This window comes from Tursiops truncatus, chromosome 8 (genome assembly GCF_011762595.2).
Source record: "Tursiops truncatus isolate mTurTru1 chromosome 8, mTurTru1.mat.Y, whole genome shotgun sequence".
Lineage (NCBI taxonomy): Eukaryota > Metazoa > Chordata > Mammalia > Artiodactyla > Delphinidae > Tursiops > Tursiops truncatus.
Genome location: NC_047041.1, coordinates 8,154,608 through 8,172,200, shown reverse-complemented (window position 1 = coordinate 8,172,200; position 17,593 = coordinate 8,154,608). Strand labels below are relative to the sequence as shown.

The following is a 17,593-nucleotide window of genomic DNA, read 5'->3' as shown; positions in this document are numbered from 1 at the left end:
CAAGAGCTATCCAACTCTTTTAGGAAGGGCAACATTAGGGTAATGGCTACCCCAAAAGGAGAAGAGAGGGAGAAGGGAGGAGAGAGTTTATTTAAAGAAATAATACCTGAAACTTCCTAAACCTGGCAAGGAACCAGATATACAAGTCCGTGAAGCTAAGAGAACACCTTATTACTTCAATGCAAAAAGACCATCTCCAAGACAAAACTGTCAAAAGTCAAAGACAAAGAAAGAATTTGAAAGTCAGCCAAGGAAAAAAAGGATGATAACCTACGAAGAGACAGCCCCTGCCACCCCCACCACATTAGGCCATCAGCAAATTTCTCAGCCGAAATTCTATAGGCCAGGAGGGAGTAGAATGACATTCTCAAAATACTGAAAGATAAAAACTGTTGGCCAAGAATTCTCTATCCAGCAAAGTTATCCTTTAGATATGAAGGAGAAATAAAGGCATTCTCAGACAAACAAAAGCTGAGGGAGTTCATCAATATTACTAGACCTGCCCCACAAGAAATGTTGGAAAGAGCTCTTCTACCAGAAATAAAAAGGCAAAAGTGCACAAAATTTTGAGGAAGGTGATAACTAGAGAGACAGAATCAGAAAATTGCAACTCTTATATCACAAAACATTTTAAACACTTTATTATAGCATAAAGGTTAAAAGGGGGGAAAAAGCAGAAAACATAACTATAGCTACTCCAATTTGGTAATGAATAACATAAAAAGGGATAATTTGAGACAACAAAAACATAAAAGGGGAAGAGGAAAAGAATGAAACCCATGTAGGCAAATGAAGATGCTATCAGCAGAAAAGGACTATTTTACTTATGAGATGTTTTTTACAAACATCAGGGTAAACACAAAATATAAATCTAGAGCAGAGACACAAAATATTTTTTTAAAAAAGATGAAACTGAGAAAAACATTATAGAAAACCACCAAACTAAAATAGCAGAGAGAAACAGGAGGAAAAAGAAAAAATAGAGATACACAGCAACCAGAAAACAAAAGACAAATGATCACCCAAAATGTAAATGGATTGAATGTACCAATCAAAATACAGAGAGCTGTTGGATGGATGAAAAAACAGACGCAACTATGTGCTACCTCCAGAAGACCCATCTCAGCTCTAAAGGAAAACATAGTCTCAAAGTGAAGGGATGGAAGATGATAGTCCAAGCAAATGGCAGTCGAAAAAAAAAAAAAAAAAGTGGGTGTAGCCATACTCATATAAGACAAAAATAGACTTCAAATCAAAAAATATAACCAGAGGCAAACACAGACATTATAGAATGATAAAGGGAACAATCCATCAAGAAGACATAACATTTATTAATATATATGCACCTAACATAGGAGCACCAAAATACATAAAGAAAATATTAACAGATACAAAGGGAGAAGTTAAGAGCAACACAACCATAGTAGGGGACTTTTACATCCTATTTAAATCGATGGATAGATCATCCAGACAGAAAGTGAATAAGGTAAGAGCAGCCTTAAATGAAACATCTGATCCAATGGATTTGATAGATTTGTATAGAACATACCATTCAAATGCAGCAGAATACACATTCCTCTCAAATGCACATGAACTTTCTCAAAGAAAGACTGTACGTTGGAACACAAAACAAGTCTTAATAAATTTAAGAAGATTGAAATCATACCAAGCATCTTTTCCAATCAAAGTCATATGAAACTAGAAATCAATTACATGAAGAAAGCTAGAAAAATAACAAATATGTGGAGACTGAACAACATGTTTTTGAACAACTATTGGGTCAATGAAGATATCAAAGAAGAAATCAAAAAAATACCTAAAGGCAAATAAAAATGAAAACCTAAAATCTATGGGAGGTAGCAAATGTAGTACTAGAGGGACGTTTATACCCATACAGGTCTATGAAAGAAAGAAGAAAAATCTCAAATAGACAAGCTAATCTTACACCTAAGGGAACTAGAAAAGAAGAAAGCAAAGCCCAAAGTCAGTATAAGGGAGGAAATAAAGATCAGAGCACAAATAAATGAAACAGAGACTAAAAAGACAACAGAAAATATTGATCAAATAGCTGGTTCTTTGAAAAGATAAACAAATTGACAAGACTTTAGCTAGACTCACTAAGAAAAAATAGAGGAGGCCTGATAAATGAAATAAGAAATGAAAGAGGAGAAATAGCAATGGATACCACAGAAATACAAAGAATAATAAGAGAATATTATAAAGAGCTATATGCCAATAAAAGATAAAACTAGAAGAAATCGACAAATTCTTAGAATTGTACAGCTTTTCAAGACTGAATCATGAAGAAATAGAAAAACAAAATAGCACCCAAGAAACAAAAATGTCCAGGACCAGACTGCTTCACAGGTGAATTTTAATAAACATTCAAAGAAGATTTAATATGTATTCTTCTCAAACCCTTCCAAAAAACTGAAGAGGCAGGAACACTCCCTAATTTTATGAGACCAACATTACCTTGATACCAAAACTAGAGAAGGACAACACAAAAAGGAAAAATATAAGCCAATATCTTTGATGGACATAGATACAAAAATCCTAAAACAAAATATTAGCCAACCAAATACTGTAATGTATTACTGTATACATTAAAAGGGTCATATACCATGATCAAGTGATTTATTCCAGGGATGCAAGGATGGTTCAACATCTGCAAATCAATCAATATGATACACTACATTAACAAAATCAAGGATAAAAATCACATGATCATATCAATAGATCCAAAAAAAGCATTTGACAAGATTCAAAAAAATCTTATGATAAAAAAAAAACCTCTCAATAAAATGGGTATAGAAGGAACAAACCTCAACATAATAAAGGCCATATATGACAAGCCCACAGCTAACCTAATACTCAATGGTGAAAAACTGAAAACTACCTCTCTAGAATCAGGAACAAGACAAGAATTTTCACTCTTACCACTCTTATTCAACACAGTATTGGAAGTCCTAGCCAGAGCAATTAGGCAAGAAAAAGAAACAAAATGCATTCAAATTGGAAAGGAAGAAGTAAAATTGTCAATATTTGCAGATGACATGATTTCATGTATAGAAAATCCTGAAGACTCCACCAAAAAACTATTAGAAACAATAAATGAATACAGTGAAGTTGCAGGGTACAAAATCAACCTACAAAAAAATCTTGCATTTCTATATGCTAACAATGAGATATCAGAAAAGAAATTAAGAAAACAATCCCATTTACAATTACAGAAAAAGAATAAAACACCACAAAATAACTTTAACCAAGGAGGTGAAAGACCTGTATACTGAAAACTAAAGACATTGTTGAAATTGAAGAAGACACAAAAAATGGAAACGTGTTTCATACTCATTGATTGGAAGCATTAACATTGTTAAAATGTCCATATAACCTAAAACAATCTACAGATTCAATGAAATCCCTATCAAAATTCCAAGGACATTTTTCACAGAAATATAACAAAAAATTCTAAAATTTATATGGAACCACAAGAGTCCAAATAACAAGCAATCCTGAGAAAAAAAGAACAAAGCTGGAGGTATTACACTCCCTGATTTCAAACTATATTACAAAGCTACAGTAATCAAAACATCATGGTATTGGCAGAAAAACAGATACTTCGATCAATGAAGCAGAATTGAGAGCCCAGAAATAAAGCCAGACATATATGAACAATTAATTACAATGAAGGAGCAAAGAGCATACAATGGAGAAAGGTGTTGGGAAAATTGGACAGCCACATGCACACACACAAAAAAACAACCCCCCAAACAAAACAAAAACTGGACCACTATCTTACACCCTACACAAAAATCAACCCAAAATGGATTGAAGACTTGAATGTAAGACCTGAAACCATAAAACTTTTAGAAGAAAACAATATGCTCTTTGACATTGGTCTCAGCAATCTTTCTGGCTATGACTCCTTAGGCAAGGGAAACAAAAGCAAAAATAAACAAATGAGACTACTAAATATTCTGCACAGCAAAGGAAAACATCAGCAAAACAAAAAGACAACCTAATGAATGGGAAAAGATATTTGCAAATCATATATCCAACACAGTGTTAACATCCAAAATATAAAGAACTCAACAACAACAACTCGATTGAAAAATGGGCAAAGGAACTGAACAGATATTTTTCCAAGGACATACAGATGGCCAACAGACACATGAAAAGATGTTCAACATCATTAATTATTAGGGAAATGCAAATCAAACCCACAATGAGATATCATCTCACACCCATGAATGTGCTATTATCAAAATAGAATGATTATTATCAAAAAAGCAAGAAATAGCAAGTGTTGGAGAGTATGTGGAGAAAAGGGAACCCTTATACAATGTTGCTAGGAATGTAATCAGTGTAGCCACACTGGAAAACAGTATGGATCGTCCTCAAAAAAATTAAGAATAGAATTACCATTACCATATGATTCACCTATTCCACTTCTGGGTATTTATCCAAAAAATACAAAAACAGTAATTTGAAAAGGTATATGCACCCAATGTTCATCTAGGTATTATTTACATTAGCCAAGTTATGGAAACAGCCTAAGTGCCCATCAGTGGAAGAACGGATAAAGAAAATGTGGTGTGTGTGTATACACACACACACACACACACACACACACACACACACACAATGGAATACTACTCAGCCTTTAAAAAAGATGAAATCTTGCCATTTTTTGTAACAACACAGATGGGTCTTAAGGGTATTATGCTAAGAGAAATGTCAGATGGAAAAAGACAAATACTATATGATTTCACTCATAGATGGAATAGTAAAAACAAATAAAAACCAAAATCACTACAAACCCAACCAAACAAAACAAACATGGAGATACAGAGAACAGAGTACAGTTGACCCTTGAACAACAAGGGTTTGAATCGTGTGGGTCCACTTATTCTCAGATTCTTTTCACTAAATACTTACTACAGTACCACACAATCCACTGTTGGCTGAATCCCCGAATGTGGAATTTCCTATAAGGAAGCCTGACTGTAAAGTTATATGTGGATTTTTGACTGGTGGAGGGTTGTTGTCCCAACGCTCACATTGTTCAAGGGTCACCTGTAGTAGTTACCAGAGAGGAAGGGGCAGCCGGAGGGTGAAATGGGTATAGGGAGCTAACTGTATGATGAAGAGAAACTAAATTTTTGGTGGTGAGCACACTGTAGTATGCACAGAAGTAGAAATATACTGTTGTACACATGAAAGTAATATAATGTTGTAAACCAAGGTTGCCTCAATAAAAAAAAAAAATCAAAAAATAAAATTAAAAAGAAGAAAATAAAAAGAGAGCATTCATGGCCTTTTTATGCACCTGAGCTTCTAGGCAGGGTTTGAAACAGGAGGAGGAATACGGAAGCCCTTGTAACACTGAGCATATTCATGAAAAATGTGTCCTCATAGTTGATGGAACTCCATGAGGTTACAATTCATTTAGTAGGATGTTTATCTTTGAAAATCGATGTTTACATTTGGGATAAGATCGTTTACAACTAAATTCCCCATGATTGAGGGGGCTTTGCCTCATCTTGTATTGCTGGGAAGATTTCAAAGGTAATAGGTTTTGAGGAGCTGAAACCACTCGCTGAACTTTGGGCTGGCTTTAGAGAGCTAAAGGTCATCCCAGACTGTCCTCCTGAAACACATCCTCAAGCCCGTAGCAATGTGGGCCAATGCATTGCTTCAGAAACAAAATTCTATGGGTTGCCAAGTACTGCCATCAGACTGCTGGGGAGGGAGCAGGCCTAACAGAGTATTAATTAACACTCAATTACACAACCATCAACAAATATATTGGATGCTTCCCATCTGATAGATATTGGGGAATTGTTTGAGGTGCTGGGGTTGCTACTAAGAACAATAGAAGGAGGGGGTAAATAGTGCTTTGAAGAAGGATTCAGAGGAACAGAGGAAGGGATTTAGATTTCCATCTAAAATGGAACTGGAGGATATGTAACGAAGAATCTCACGCATGCTCCCTGAGAAGAACAGAACTTACTGAGACTGATTTCCCATAAGTGCCTGATTTACAGAAGGTTGAGACTTACCTCTTGACCAATGAACATCCAGCAGGAATCTCTCCCCATCCTCAAGCCAATGAACTTATTGCTTGGACTCTGGCTGGACTTACCCCTCTTTGCACTCATTGCCCATAAATACAGCTCACCCCAAACCCTCAACAAACATGCCTGTATCTTGCTACAGTATACATTTTCCGAATTGCAATTCCTCTGCTCTTCCTGAATAAACTCAATTTCTGGTCATTCAAACTTGCTTCGGTTTACCTCTTAATTTAGGTTGACAGAACAAAGCTAGGATCTGGGTCATATGCGTGAGAGGGCCACCTGGGATAGATTTCACTTTCCTTCTCTTTCCATTGGACTATGGAGCTAGCCATATTTAGCATGTATTGCAAAAATTTCGTTTGGGTTTTTCCATAAGATGGTACAGAAAACCCGAATGAACTTTTTTGGCCAGCCCAATGGTTTGCATTTTTGCTCCACCTATGCCAGACACTCCATAAAGTCTGATATATTCATTCAGCCCTGAAAGGTGGTATTGTTAGGAATAAAGGAACTGGGCCTTCGTACATTAACTTCTTTATTGAGGCCCATTTTATGGTAGCAGTATCATATCAGTTTAAAATAATGCTCCTATGAATTCTGGGTTCAAATGACAGCTCTACTGTAATATGTGACTTTACCCAAGTATATTAACTTTCTGTACTTCATAAGGTTGCAGTAAGAATAAAATGAGTTAATGTGTGTCAATGGCTTAGATCAGCACTTGGCACAAGAAAATGCTCATTACCTATTTAATGTAAAAATTATAATTATAGTAAATTTTATTACATCAAGAAGGACAGTGGCTGAGGAGTCCCAGAGGGTGACCAGCATCCAATGAACCAGAGCCTATTGTGGAAACAAGACTGCACTGAGAAGCAGTTATAGGATTAAACTGAATTAGGAGTGAATATAAGACTAAACCTGCTTTACTCTCAAATATAGTTACAAGAGGAGCCCTTTGAATAGGAAGTTTTCAGGAAGTGCAGAAACAAACCTTAGAGAGGAGTACTTTGAACTGCTGCTGGATCAAACTGCTAAAATGTGGCAACGTGTGCTCTCTTGAGCCAGAGGGTGGCCAAGTGTGAGAAAGCCTCCGGGCCTGTGCTACACTCTGCCTGTGGTTTCAAAGCAGCCAATGCCACAGGGTAGATGGCCAGTCTTCAACAGCCCTAGAATAGAAACTTGGTTTCATGGATAATATTAGAGAAAGTACACTTAACTTCTGGCCGCCTGCTGGAAGAAAACCCAAAATATCTTTTCTTATATGCTGAGGTTCGATAAATTATTGCAGAGACCATGCAAATAGGAAACATAGGAACATAGTTGGGAAATTCAGGACTCATGGGAGAAGATTTCTGAGGCTTTTAACAGCAAAATATTACTGTAGAAGCTTAGATTTCATAAGATACAAGGGGAGCTCCTAGAAAATTCTCACTGTTAATACAGTGAATTTAAGAGGAGGAAGATAGAAGAAACGCTATGTTGGTTGACAGGAGAAATCTGAAGTCTCTCAAGTTGACATTCTGAACCCAAGCTCAGCCTAGCTGAGAGGCACTGAAGTACGTGTGGCCCAGCAGCCCAAGTCCTGCACGCAGTTGCAGAGGCTTCTAAGACTGGGAAAAGTGGTACCAGGAAAAGCTCTGTTTTATCTTTCATGTGATTTTTCTCTTTTGTCTCCTTCAGGAACCAACCCGACCCCATTCCAGCCTGGGTAACCTTCTGTCCAGGAATAAAATGAGATTTGGTATAAAACAAAAGAAAATTAAAATAATGTAGTAATAGGCAGGGTTTTACATTTTAAAACAGAGTATGCAACATGACAATAAGCCAGGGAATTATTCTGAGAAAGAGTTTTCCAAATTCCTCTACCTTTCATTTATGATGGAACCTGGGAGCCACCTATTGGACAGTTCTCCTATGGTATAAAGGGAATGCCTCACCCCACCCCCGTCAACCTACAATGCCTGTGATGAGAGGGTGGGGGCAGGGGAGAGGGAGCAGAACATCACAGTGTCTCAAATGCCTGTTGCTAAGAGGTGGAGAAAAATTCACTGCACTGACTGTGGTGATTTGTTTGGATTACAAGGGAATTTAGGTTGCTGCTACTCAATGAAGAGAAGAAGAACTTTTTTTGAAAACCACAGGATATGCTGGAACATCCTTAGTACTCTCTTGTCCAACAGACTTGTTCAATAGAAACCTGCAACAATGCAATAAGGACAAAACCACCAAGGGTTCAGATCTTACAGGAATGAAGGCTGGACTATGCCATCAGGTCAAGAACCCTGTCCAGCTGAGACACTGGCAGAAGTGAGAGAAGGTGGAGCAGACACTGTGAATGCATCTGTGAGCATTATGCTCAGCCTCACGTCCAGTTACAGGAGTGGGGCCTTCAGCGAAGATTTTACATTGCTTGCTCATTTCAAGGCTCTCTCTTGACTCCCACCAGAAACAGCCCTGGGGGTAGCTATTCCTAGTTTGGGGTGATAATATGACTGAATCTCTATCATCTTCCAAGGTTGTAATGGGAAGTTTCTCATTCCCCGTGCTGGGAATGCAGTTTCCACCTAAATGAAGGAGAATGGATGCTGAGAGGTAAAGGTGGTGGAGTGTACTGGTTTTCTTCCATTTACCCCTTTCAGATCAATTCTCTACCCTTCTCCATCCTGCTCTCTGACCCACTGGAGATTCTTCTTTTTTTTTTCTTATTTCCACAATCCTTTCTTTGACAACAATAGACAATCATGGTAACAGGTCTTTAGGGAGCTTTATTCTCTTTAGGTATTCAACTAAAGATACAACAGCTAAGGGAAAATTACAATCTTTATATTATGTGGGGGTTTTTTTTGATGGTTTTGATTTACTATACAAAAACATTTACTTCTGTATGTGGTCAAATGTATCAATCTTTTCTTTGGCCTCACCATGCAGCCTGTGGGATCTTAGTTCCCCGACCAGGGATCAAACCCTGGCAGTGAAAGCACCAAGTCCTAACCACTGGACTGACAGGGAATTTCCAAATCTATCAATTTTGTCCTGTTTTGTGACTGATGCCATGATTAGAAAAGCTCCCTCTATCACTAGATTATATAAATATTTCTAAATATCTTTAATATAATAGTGAGCTTAGAATGAGAGAGAGCTTTGGGATTGTATAAATACTGGATTCAATTCCAGCTCTGCCATTAACTAGTTGTAACAGACTGTATTTTCCAAAGATGGCTACAACAGTATCTCCCATATCACAAGCTCTTCTACAACTTACCTACTCTCCAATCAAAAGTGGAACCTGGGCTTCCCTGGTGGCGCAGTGGTTGAGAGTCCACCTGCCGATGCAGGGGACACAGGTTCATGCCCGGGTCCAGGAAGATCCCACATGCCGCGGAGCGGCTGGGCCCGTGAGCCATGGCCGCTAAGCCTGCGCGTCCGGAGCCTGTGCTCCGCAACGGGAGAGGCCACAGCAGTGAGAGGCCCGCGTACCGAAAAAAAAAAAAAAAAAAGTGGAACCTGGCGAGGCTTGTGATTCACTTATAACCAACAGAATGTAGCAGAAGTGATGATGCACGACTTCCAAATGTGATGCAACTTCCACCTTGTTAGAATATACACTTGCCTTTAGAGCCCCTAAGCTTCTGTGTAAGGAGCCTGGGCCTCCATGCAGTACAGGGGTCCAAGTCATATGGAGTCCATATGTAGGTGTTCTGACCAACAGCCCCAGGTGACATCACAACTTATACGAGTATCAACTGCAAAAATGTAGACGTGAAGACACCTCTGAATAATTCCAGTCTCCCACTCTCGAGTCACCTCCAGCCTTCAAGTCTCTCCAGCTGCGGTCGTAGACATCATGCAGCAGAGACAAGCCATCCCTACTACCTACTTTCTGAATTGCTGACCCACAGTACTAGTGAACACAATCATTTTTTATGCATCAATAATAACTGGAAAATTGTGTGATACTTGTTGAGTTAACCCAATTAGCTTCTGGGCAACCTCTTCTTCAGGTTTTTCATCTATTACATTGTTTTACAATACTAGCTACTTCATAGGAAGTTGTGAAGATTAAATGAGACCATTTATGAAAAGTACAAAACACGTGTCTATCGCACACTAAGAGGTCAAACAGTAATAGTCACAACAATTAAGAAGTAAGGATTTTATTACATTTAAATCTTTAATATACGTGAAAATTATTTTGATTTAATGCATAAGGTTGCATGTATTATGTACCAGTCAACTCCAAATTAACCTTTAGATTAGTAGGCAAATTACTGTCTTTAAAATGATATGTGAAGAAAAAATTTGCATATATGAAAAAAGAGCTTATGCTTATTTCAGGATTGATACTTGGTGTGCTATCATGGGGGTAAAGAAATTTTCACCTAGGTCTTATTCTGTTCATTTGTTCAAGTTGGAAAATGGAAACAGGAAGAATATCCCAAGATGGGGTAAACCAAGAGAAAATTCTCTCCAAGATTACAGCAATTTTATCTAGGCTGTAAGGAAGCCTAATGAAAAAGATTCTCCCCATTCATGAGGAGCTAATTCACACACTACGTGCACTCTCACTCAGAGGCACCAAAATGTAACTGCATTTTCTAACCCAACCTCATCTTGTTTTATTTTATATTTTAAAAAAATTTTTTAATTAAAAAAAATTTTTTTTGAAATTTTTGCCCACACCACGTGGCTTGTGGGATCTTAGTTCCTCGACCAGGGATCGAACCCGTGCACTCGGCAGTGAAAGCTCAGCGTCCTAACCACTGGACTGCTGGGGAATTTCCTCGTCTTATTTTAGAGCTCCATGCCCTATGATGGCAGAAAACACTTGGTCTTCTCAGCTTAAAATTTAGAGGGGGAGTAAAGAAAGCAGGGAGGTCAGGGGAAATGTTAACAGTAACATGGTCTCAACTGGAGACTGGCTTTAGTCAGAGCCCATGGAAAAGCTCTGGCACAAAAATTGCACTGCAGGCTTTTTCCAACCTGCCTGCCTCTGGCACAAGCTGCACATGCAGCTTGATGGAAGGAGTCGGCCATTTGTTGGCTGAGGTCTTTGCTCTAGTTGGGAGTTCAGCATCCAGGCGAGGCAGCTCCCATCTGGCAGAGGGCAAATCTCCAGAGAAGTAAATAGCTGTGAATTGTCATAAGCCAACACTCAATGCAGCTGGGTCGCAGATGCACTGATTAGCAAAAAGGATTTGGGCAGGGCACCAAAATCAAATCAAAATCATCCCCTACATAATGTAATATTCAATGCTCTATTGCTGAGAATGCCAATGCCTGTTCTTGAAAGATCAAGGAAAGATTTTATAATTAGAAACTTCTTGTTCAACAAAGCCAAGTTTTGTCTAAACAATGATTCACAAATATTTTTAAAGTCTATTTTGAAACCCAGTGAAAAACAATGATCTCTCTCTCTCTTTTTTTTCTAAATGACGTTTCCCAACCCCATGATTCAATGGGTGAGAGAGCCCACATACAGCCAGAAATAAGAATATGTTGTTTCCCCTAAATGTCCATCAACAGATGAATGGATAAAGAAGATGTGGTACTATACACAATGGAATATTACTCAGCCATTAAAAAAATGAAATAATGCCATTTTCAGGAACATGGATGCACCTAGAGATTATCATACTAAGAGAAGTCAGAAAAAGAAAGACAAATAACATATGATATCACTTGTATGTGGAATCTAAAATATGACACAAATGAACATATCTATGAAACAGAAACAGACTCACAGATACAGAAAACAGACTTGTGGTTGCCAAGGGGGAGTAGGGTGGGGAAGAGATGGGTTGGGAGTTTGGGATTAGCAGATGCAAACTATTATACATAGGATGGATAAACAACAAGGTCCTACTGTAGAGCACAGGGAACTATATTCAATATCCTGTGATAAACCATAATGGAAAAGAATATGAAAAAGAACATATATATGTATAACTGAATCACTTTGCTGTACAGCAGAAATTAAAACAACATTGTAAATCGACTATACTTCAATAAAATTTTAAAAAATATATGTTGCTTCCCTAACTCAAAATATCCATGTTACATTGGCTTTTCCAACCTGCCTGCCTATTTTGAAAAAGTTATCTACATGTCTTTCTTCATCCCAGCTAAAATCCCAGATGAGAATTCCTCAGGAAGGATTATATTTTCAGGCGCAGACAAAGGCAGAGAGTACACCAAACTCTTCAAGTAGAGGGGTAATTGTTTTACTGTAAGAATTTCATATGGCATAGTAAGGGAGAAAAATGATCGTGGAAATCCAGGACCAAGAACTGTAGTAAGCTTCATGCACAAGGAGAGAAATGTCAGGGTTATTCTATACCCAGGGAAGCTTCACCACCTTGGCCACAGGTGGGTTGTTTCACCACCAACGCTACACAGTTTCTCTCTATTTGTTCCATTCCGTGTCACCTGCATCTCTTCCTACCCCCACTAGCTTCTGCTATATCATCCCTTCTGTTTACTCATAACTGCATCATACATAGGACACCTTGTAACTGGAACACTACCACATGGCATCTCTGTACATTCTATTATCTTAACCTGCTTTATTATCAACATTTTTTTCACATTCTTATGAGAGGAGACTGACCAGCCATTCTGGCACAAGGTTTCCATTTCCAATTCAATAACCTAGTTCAACCATGTGCTACCTGGCTACCTGTCCAGGAAGGGCCATGATAACTCCACCCACACCAAACTGTTTCTCATATCTTAGTTTCCACAAACTGAAATGCCCCTAAAATTTTCCTTGATGCCTCATCCCTTTGCCTGTCCAGTTTTTTCCTGGCCTGAGATTCCTCCTAAGAGCTCTACCAGAGAAAGATGTGGCTCACGTTGCCAGAAAATTGGGAAACTGGAGTTAGTCTTCTTTTATCTCCAAAACCCATGGGCAAAAGGAGAGTGCCAGGTGTCAGAGCTAATCAAGAGAGAATCCCAGCCCAGAGGAGTGGGTATGGACAAGGATAAAGTATGATCACAGAATTCCCAGGACGAGCTTGGGATTATTTTGACCCAAGTCTTTGCATTTCCATATAGGAGATAATAAATAACCAATTTAAAACCCAACATTATTCACGGCAGCACCATCGTAAGAAAACCAAAACGCTGTGCGCGGGGATTTGCAAAACTTCCGTCTAGTGCTCCATCATTAATGAGAATCAGTTATCTCCTAGTAGCCTCCTTATGATGGCTACTCTTCACTACCAGCTGGCTTTCTCACTCTCTACCATTGGTTAGAAGTGGAGAGCAAAATACAGGTTTGGGGGAAAAGATAAGGGGGATGGTGAGTTGAAGAATAATCAAAAATCCAGGAGACATGCAGAACTAGACTCCCTCAGGGAGGTTGCAATCGTTTTTATGTTTGCAACAGATGAGCTCTGTCCTCTTTTCAAAACTTAAGAAGTTGATGTCCTCACAGTTGGTCATACACGACAGTTTTGAATAAAAATACATACTCAGCCCTGAGGAGGTGACAGAAAGGGAATATAACTGTAATGACTCTGTTTTCTCCTACCATATTCCTAGGAATAACCTCTTTTCAGAGACTCACTGATCTTTCTCTAGACCCAAATGAGCTAAAAGACAGAGTCTATCAATTACTGACCCAGAGAGTGGATTTTATTTCCTAACTTATAAGGAACACTCACCTTTCCTTTCCTCAATGCTGTCTTAAGGAAAAGTCCATCTTTGCCCTACCCTCTGCAGGACCACCCCATCCTCACCCATCCTACTCACCCATGTATTCCATGGACAAAAGCAGGTAACTGTCTCTAAGGGGAAAAGGTGGTTGTTTCTCAGTCACTTTATACCTAACACTACCTTTTCTGGTAAGTAAGTAAATGTTTTCAACAGCACAGGTCTGGTGGTACTTCAGGGTGCAGGACCTCATGCCTTCATAGCATATCCCAAGATGATATTTTTTACATTTATAACACATCGTCGAAGGCTCTGCCAGACACAGAAAGAGGTGCTTAAAGGATGCAGTATGGAGAAGGTTCTCCAGGCCTGGGGGCTTCCCAACAGGAACTTACTATTGACTAGTGGTTCCCAACTTTTCTAGGGACCCTGATCCCTTTGATAATCTTGTGAAAGCTAACTTATACAGACATAAATCTGTATATAATCTCAAAAGGTTGGAGTTCCTGTAAAATTTATCTATGGTCCCCAAGTAATGAACCCCTTATCTAGCCTAATGATTTTGTCCAGTAATGGGGAAGAGGAAGCAAAGACGGGGACTTTAGCTTCCTTACTCCACGAAATGGACTAAATTGGTCTGGGAGAAGATCAAACTCCTAGGATTCTATAGTAGGAATGGATAACAGCTTTCTTAAAAGATGGAGGGGAAGGTTTACTACAAAAATGTCATCAATAACCTTTTTACCAAGGACTTTAGACTAGCTGTGGTCATACCTATCAGATGTTCAAGAAATTCACCTGTGGAAAGAAGAAGTTTCCCTGACATAATCACACATGCATCGGCCAAAGCCCCAAGAGCCAATTCTGGAAATTTCTCCTCCCCCCGCATCTTCCCATCTCTTAATCAACAACCAACCCTTCCTCTGTCTCCAGGACTTACCCTTACTCATGCAGACCAGAAAGACTATGCACAGCAGAAAGAGAACAAACATCCTGGGACTTTGGTCCTGTGCAGTTGCCTGTGGAAGGTACTGGTTGATCTCCCCCAGTGTTCTGCCCTTGGGCTATTCAGCTAAATCATAAAATTTCAGTGATGAACAGTACCTCAATGTTCCCAGAACCAACCAAACTACCAACTGGAGTCTCAATGCCCCTAAGGCATCTATTTAAAAATTCTCCTCAATGATGAATATATATATATATACACACACACATATACACATATATATATATACATTCTTTATTCATTATTGTATAGCTAAGCTTTGTGCTCTGTAAGTCAAATTTTTTCCCCACATTTTAACCTTTCAGATATTTCAAGACAGGATTTGGACACCTTAGTTCCTTTTAGCTCTCTTCACTAATCTCAGAATAATATCAGATTTGTCTTTGTCTCACTTAGACTGAAGCACCAGGAATTAAGTTCAGGATTCCAGGTATAGTCTGAATGTGGGGGAAACAATGAGTGCCCCTTCTGTGGTGTAGGAAAGGGACGTTTCAGCAGAAAGGTGAGATGTGCCTAGTTTGCCTTCAGGTGTTATTAACTAATTCATGGATTTTTTAAAGCAAATATTTTCTACACACATACCAACTGCCAACATCACAAAAAGAGACGTCACCAAGTGAACCAGGCCACTAATCTGTGGCCTCACAAAGACTTGAGTCTAGTTAAGGAGACCACAAGTATATCAAGCACAGTTAGCTATGGGGGCCTAAATGAGAGACATTCAAAGTTGACTGCCTGACCAGGGAAGGCTTCCCTGAAGAAGGGATAGTTGAGCCGGACTTTGAAGGCTAGTGATGTGTTAGTTAGAAGAAGTGAATAGGGACAGGCGCCCAAAGGAACAGCAAATGTCAAAATACAGAGATGTCAGGCAACCTGACACACTGGGATGACAGCTGGTCATGTGGTTCTAGAGACATGGGTGAGCAAGAAACTCAGAGAGATGCACCTTGTTGGAGGTGACGGCATATGGGTAAATAGAGGGGCTCAAGGGGACAGTGCACTGCACTTGTTGCTGAGCACTGCACTTGTTGCTGAGATTACTTTGTCCCAAGCACATAAAATGGGATCTCTTGCTCACTATTGTGCAATTGCAAGACATCAATGAAAAGAGTCATTTTTCCCAGGGCTGGAAAAGACATTAAAGTACCCACTCCTCTGTACCAATACTGAATTCTAGAAAGGACATCTCCCTTTATCCCGAACTTAAGCTTGGTACACACATGGGTTCAGATCCTGGCTCTGCTGCTTGCCAACGTTGTGACTCTGGGTGAGTTACTGACGTTCAGAATCATTTTCATCATAGGATTGGTATTAGTAGTATTTTAAAGTCTGTGAAGAGAGAAAGCTCATATTTGTTAAGGTCCTGGAAACTATCAAGCACTAACTCCCTGCGCAGTGCTTAAAATTTCAGGAGAAGCCTGGGCCCTTTTGCTAGGGTAGGTGTCAGAAACTGAAGTCAAAAGGAGCCACACGCAGGAAAGGGCACCTGTGCGAGAGGCAATGAGGTGGAGGCTGTAACTGTGGTTTTGGCATCCAAGGGCCAAGAGCCTGGCTGTGAGGATGATGTTGGGAGCATCCTGTCAGGTGTTAAGTTGCAGCAAGGCTTACATTTGGCTTTGGGTATTGGAAAAGATGGAAAGATTAATTACATTGTCTTCTAGAATGAACTTTGAAGACATAGTCAGCTTTAGAACAAACTGTTTCATTTGCTTTGGGTGGGTTAGCAGCTGGGAACTAGCTGAGCTCTGATTCACTGAGACTGGGTGAGAACTGGGTCCCATTCTCATAGCTCAAGCGTGAGGTCATCCATGAGCTGATGATGCTCAGTTTTATATCTCTACCTCAGACCTCTACTTTGAGTTCCAGATTCACATCCACAAATACACATTCTACTTTAGAAGGTTCACACATGCCACGAGACATTGTTTACAAGAGAAAATCTGAGGGATGAGATACTGTGGTAGGATGAGAAGTAGATCAGAGAACCTCTTGCTTGGGTGGATTTGCAAAATTCTACAATCCTAACTGAAAATAATCCCATAGAAAAGAGGTTCAGAACTCAATGGGCCTTCCAGAAAATATCTGCCAAGGGGCACCTTGAAGGAAGAAGAATAGAAACTGGGCAAACCCTCTGTGGTTTAACCTAGAATTTTTTCTTCCTTTGGTATGATTCTAGACTCACTTGCTTTAAAGAGAGAAAAGAGAAAACAGGTGACAAATAAAGGCTCAGAAGTATGCCTTCTTGATAAGCCTTTGGAAAGTCCTGAAAAATGCTATCTAGTTTCCAACATCTTCTCCTGAAAGATGGAAGAATAGAAAATGAGATTCAAAGACTTCACAATCTTGATTGCCATTCTAGAATCAATTCTTTTCAAAGGAACAAATTCCCTCATGTTTAAGGCCTCTCTTCTCAGGCAGAGATGGGCTCCACACTCTGGTCATAGAAAAGGAACACTATAAATTTTGTGGCATTTGAGCTAAGACTTTATTTCACCCGATCTTTATCTGATATCTAAAAATGTCATACTTGAGATATTTTGATGAACATATTGTTCCTACAACTAAAGAACATGTCATTACAATGAATTCATGAGAGAAGATTCCTATTGCCTCTAGCCAAAGTACCATAAGCTCACTGATGGGTTTCAGAGACTGACAGCGCCAGAACTGGTCATAATTTTCCAGTGGTTTACCCACGGTGAACCTTACCTGAGTTAACTTTTGTAGAGACAGATACCTAAAGCATGGGCAAAACTGGCCAGATTCACAATATAAATTTCCTAAAGATCAAGCCATGTGATAATTCTAGAGATGCTTTCACAGCCCTACAAAGTAAACAGTCCCTGGC

General features: G+C 39.2%; 1 protein-coding gene and 1 long non-coding RNA gene across 3 annotated transcripts in view; both read right to left on the bottom strand.

The window, feature by feature from the left end:
* Positions 1-17,593, bottom strand: part of LOC109550943 (uncharacterized) — a 90,915-nt gene that overhangs the window by 58,513 nt on the left and 14,809 nt on the right. The window lies entirely within an intron of this gene.
* Positions 10,275-15,955, bottom strand: PATE2 (prostate and testis expressed 2). The gene is made up of 2 exons (XM_004319199.4): positions 13,923-15,955; positions 10,275-13,564 (listed from the first exon to the last, which is right to left on the bottom strand). Exons 1-2 carry the CDS (start codon positions 14,038-14,040, stop codon positions 13,428-13,430), a joined length of 255 nt encoding a protein of 84 aa, XP_004319247.1. The 5' UTR covers positions 14,041-15,955; the 3' UTR covers positions 10,275-13,427.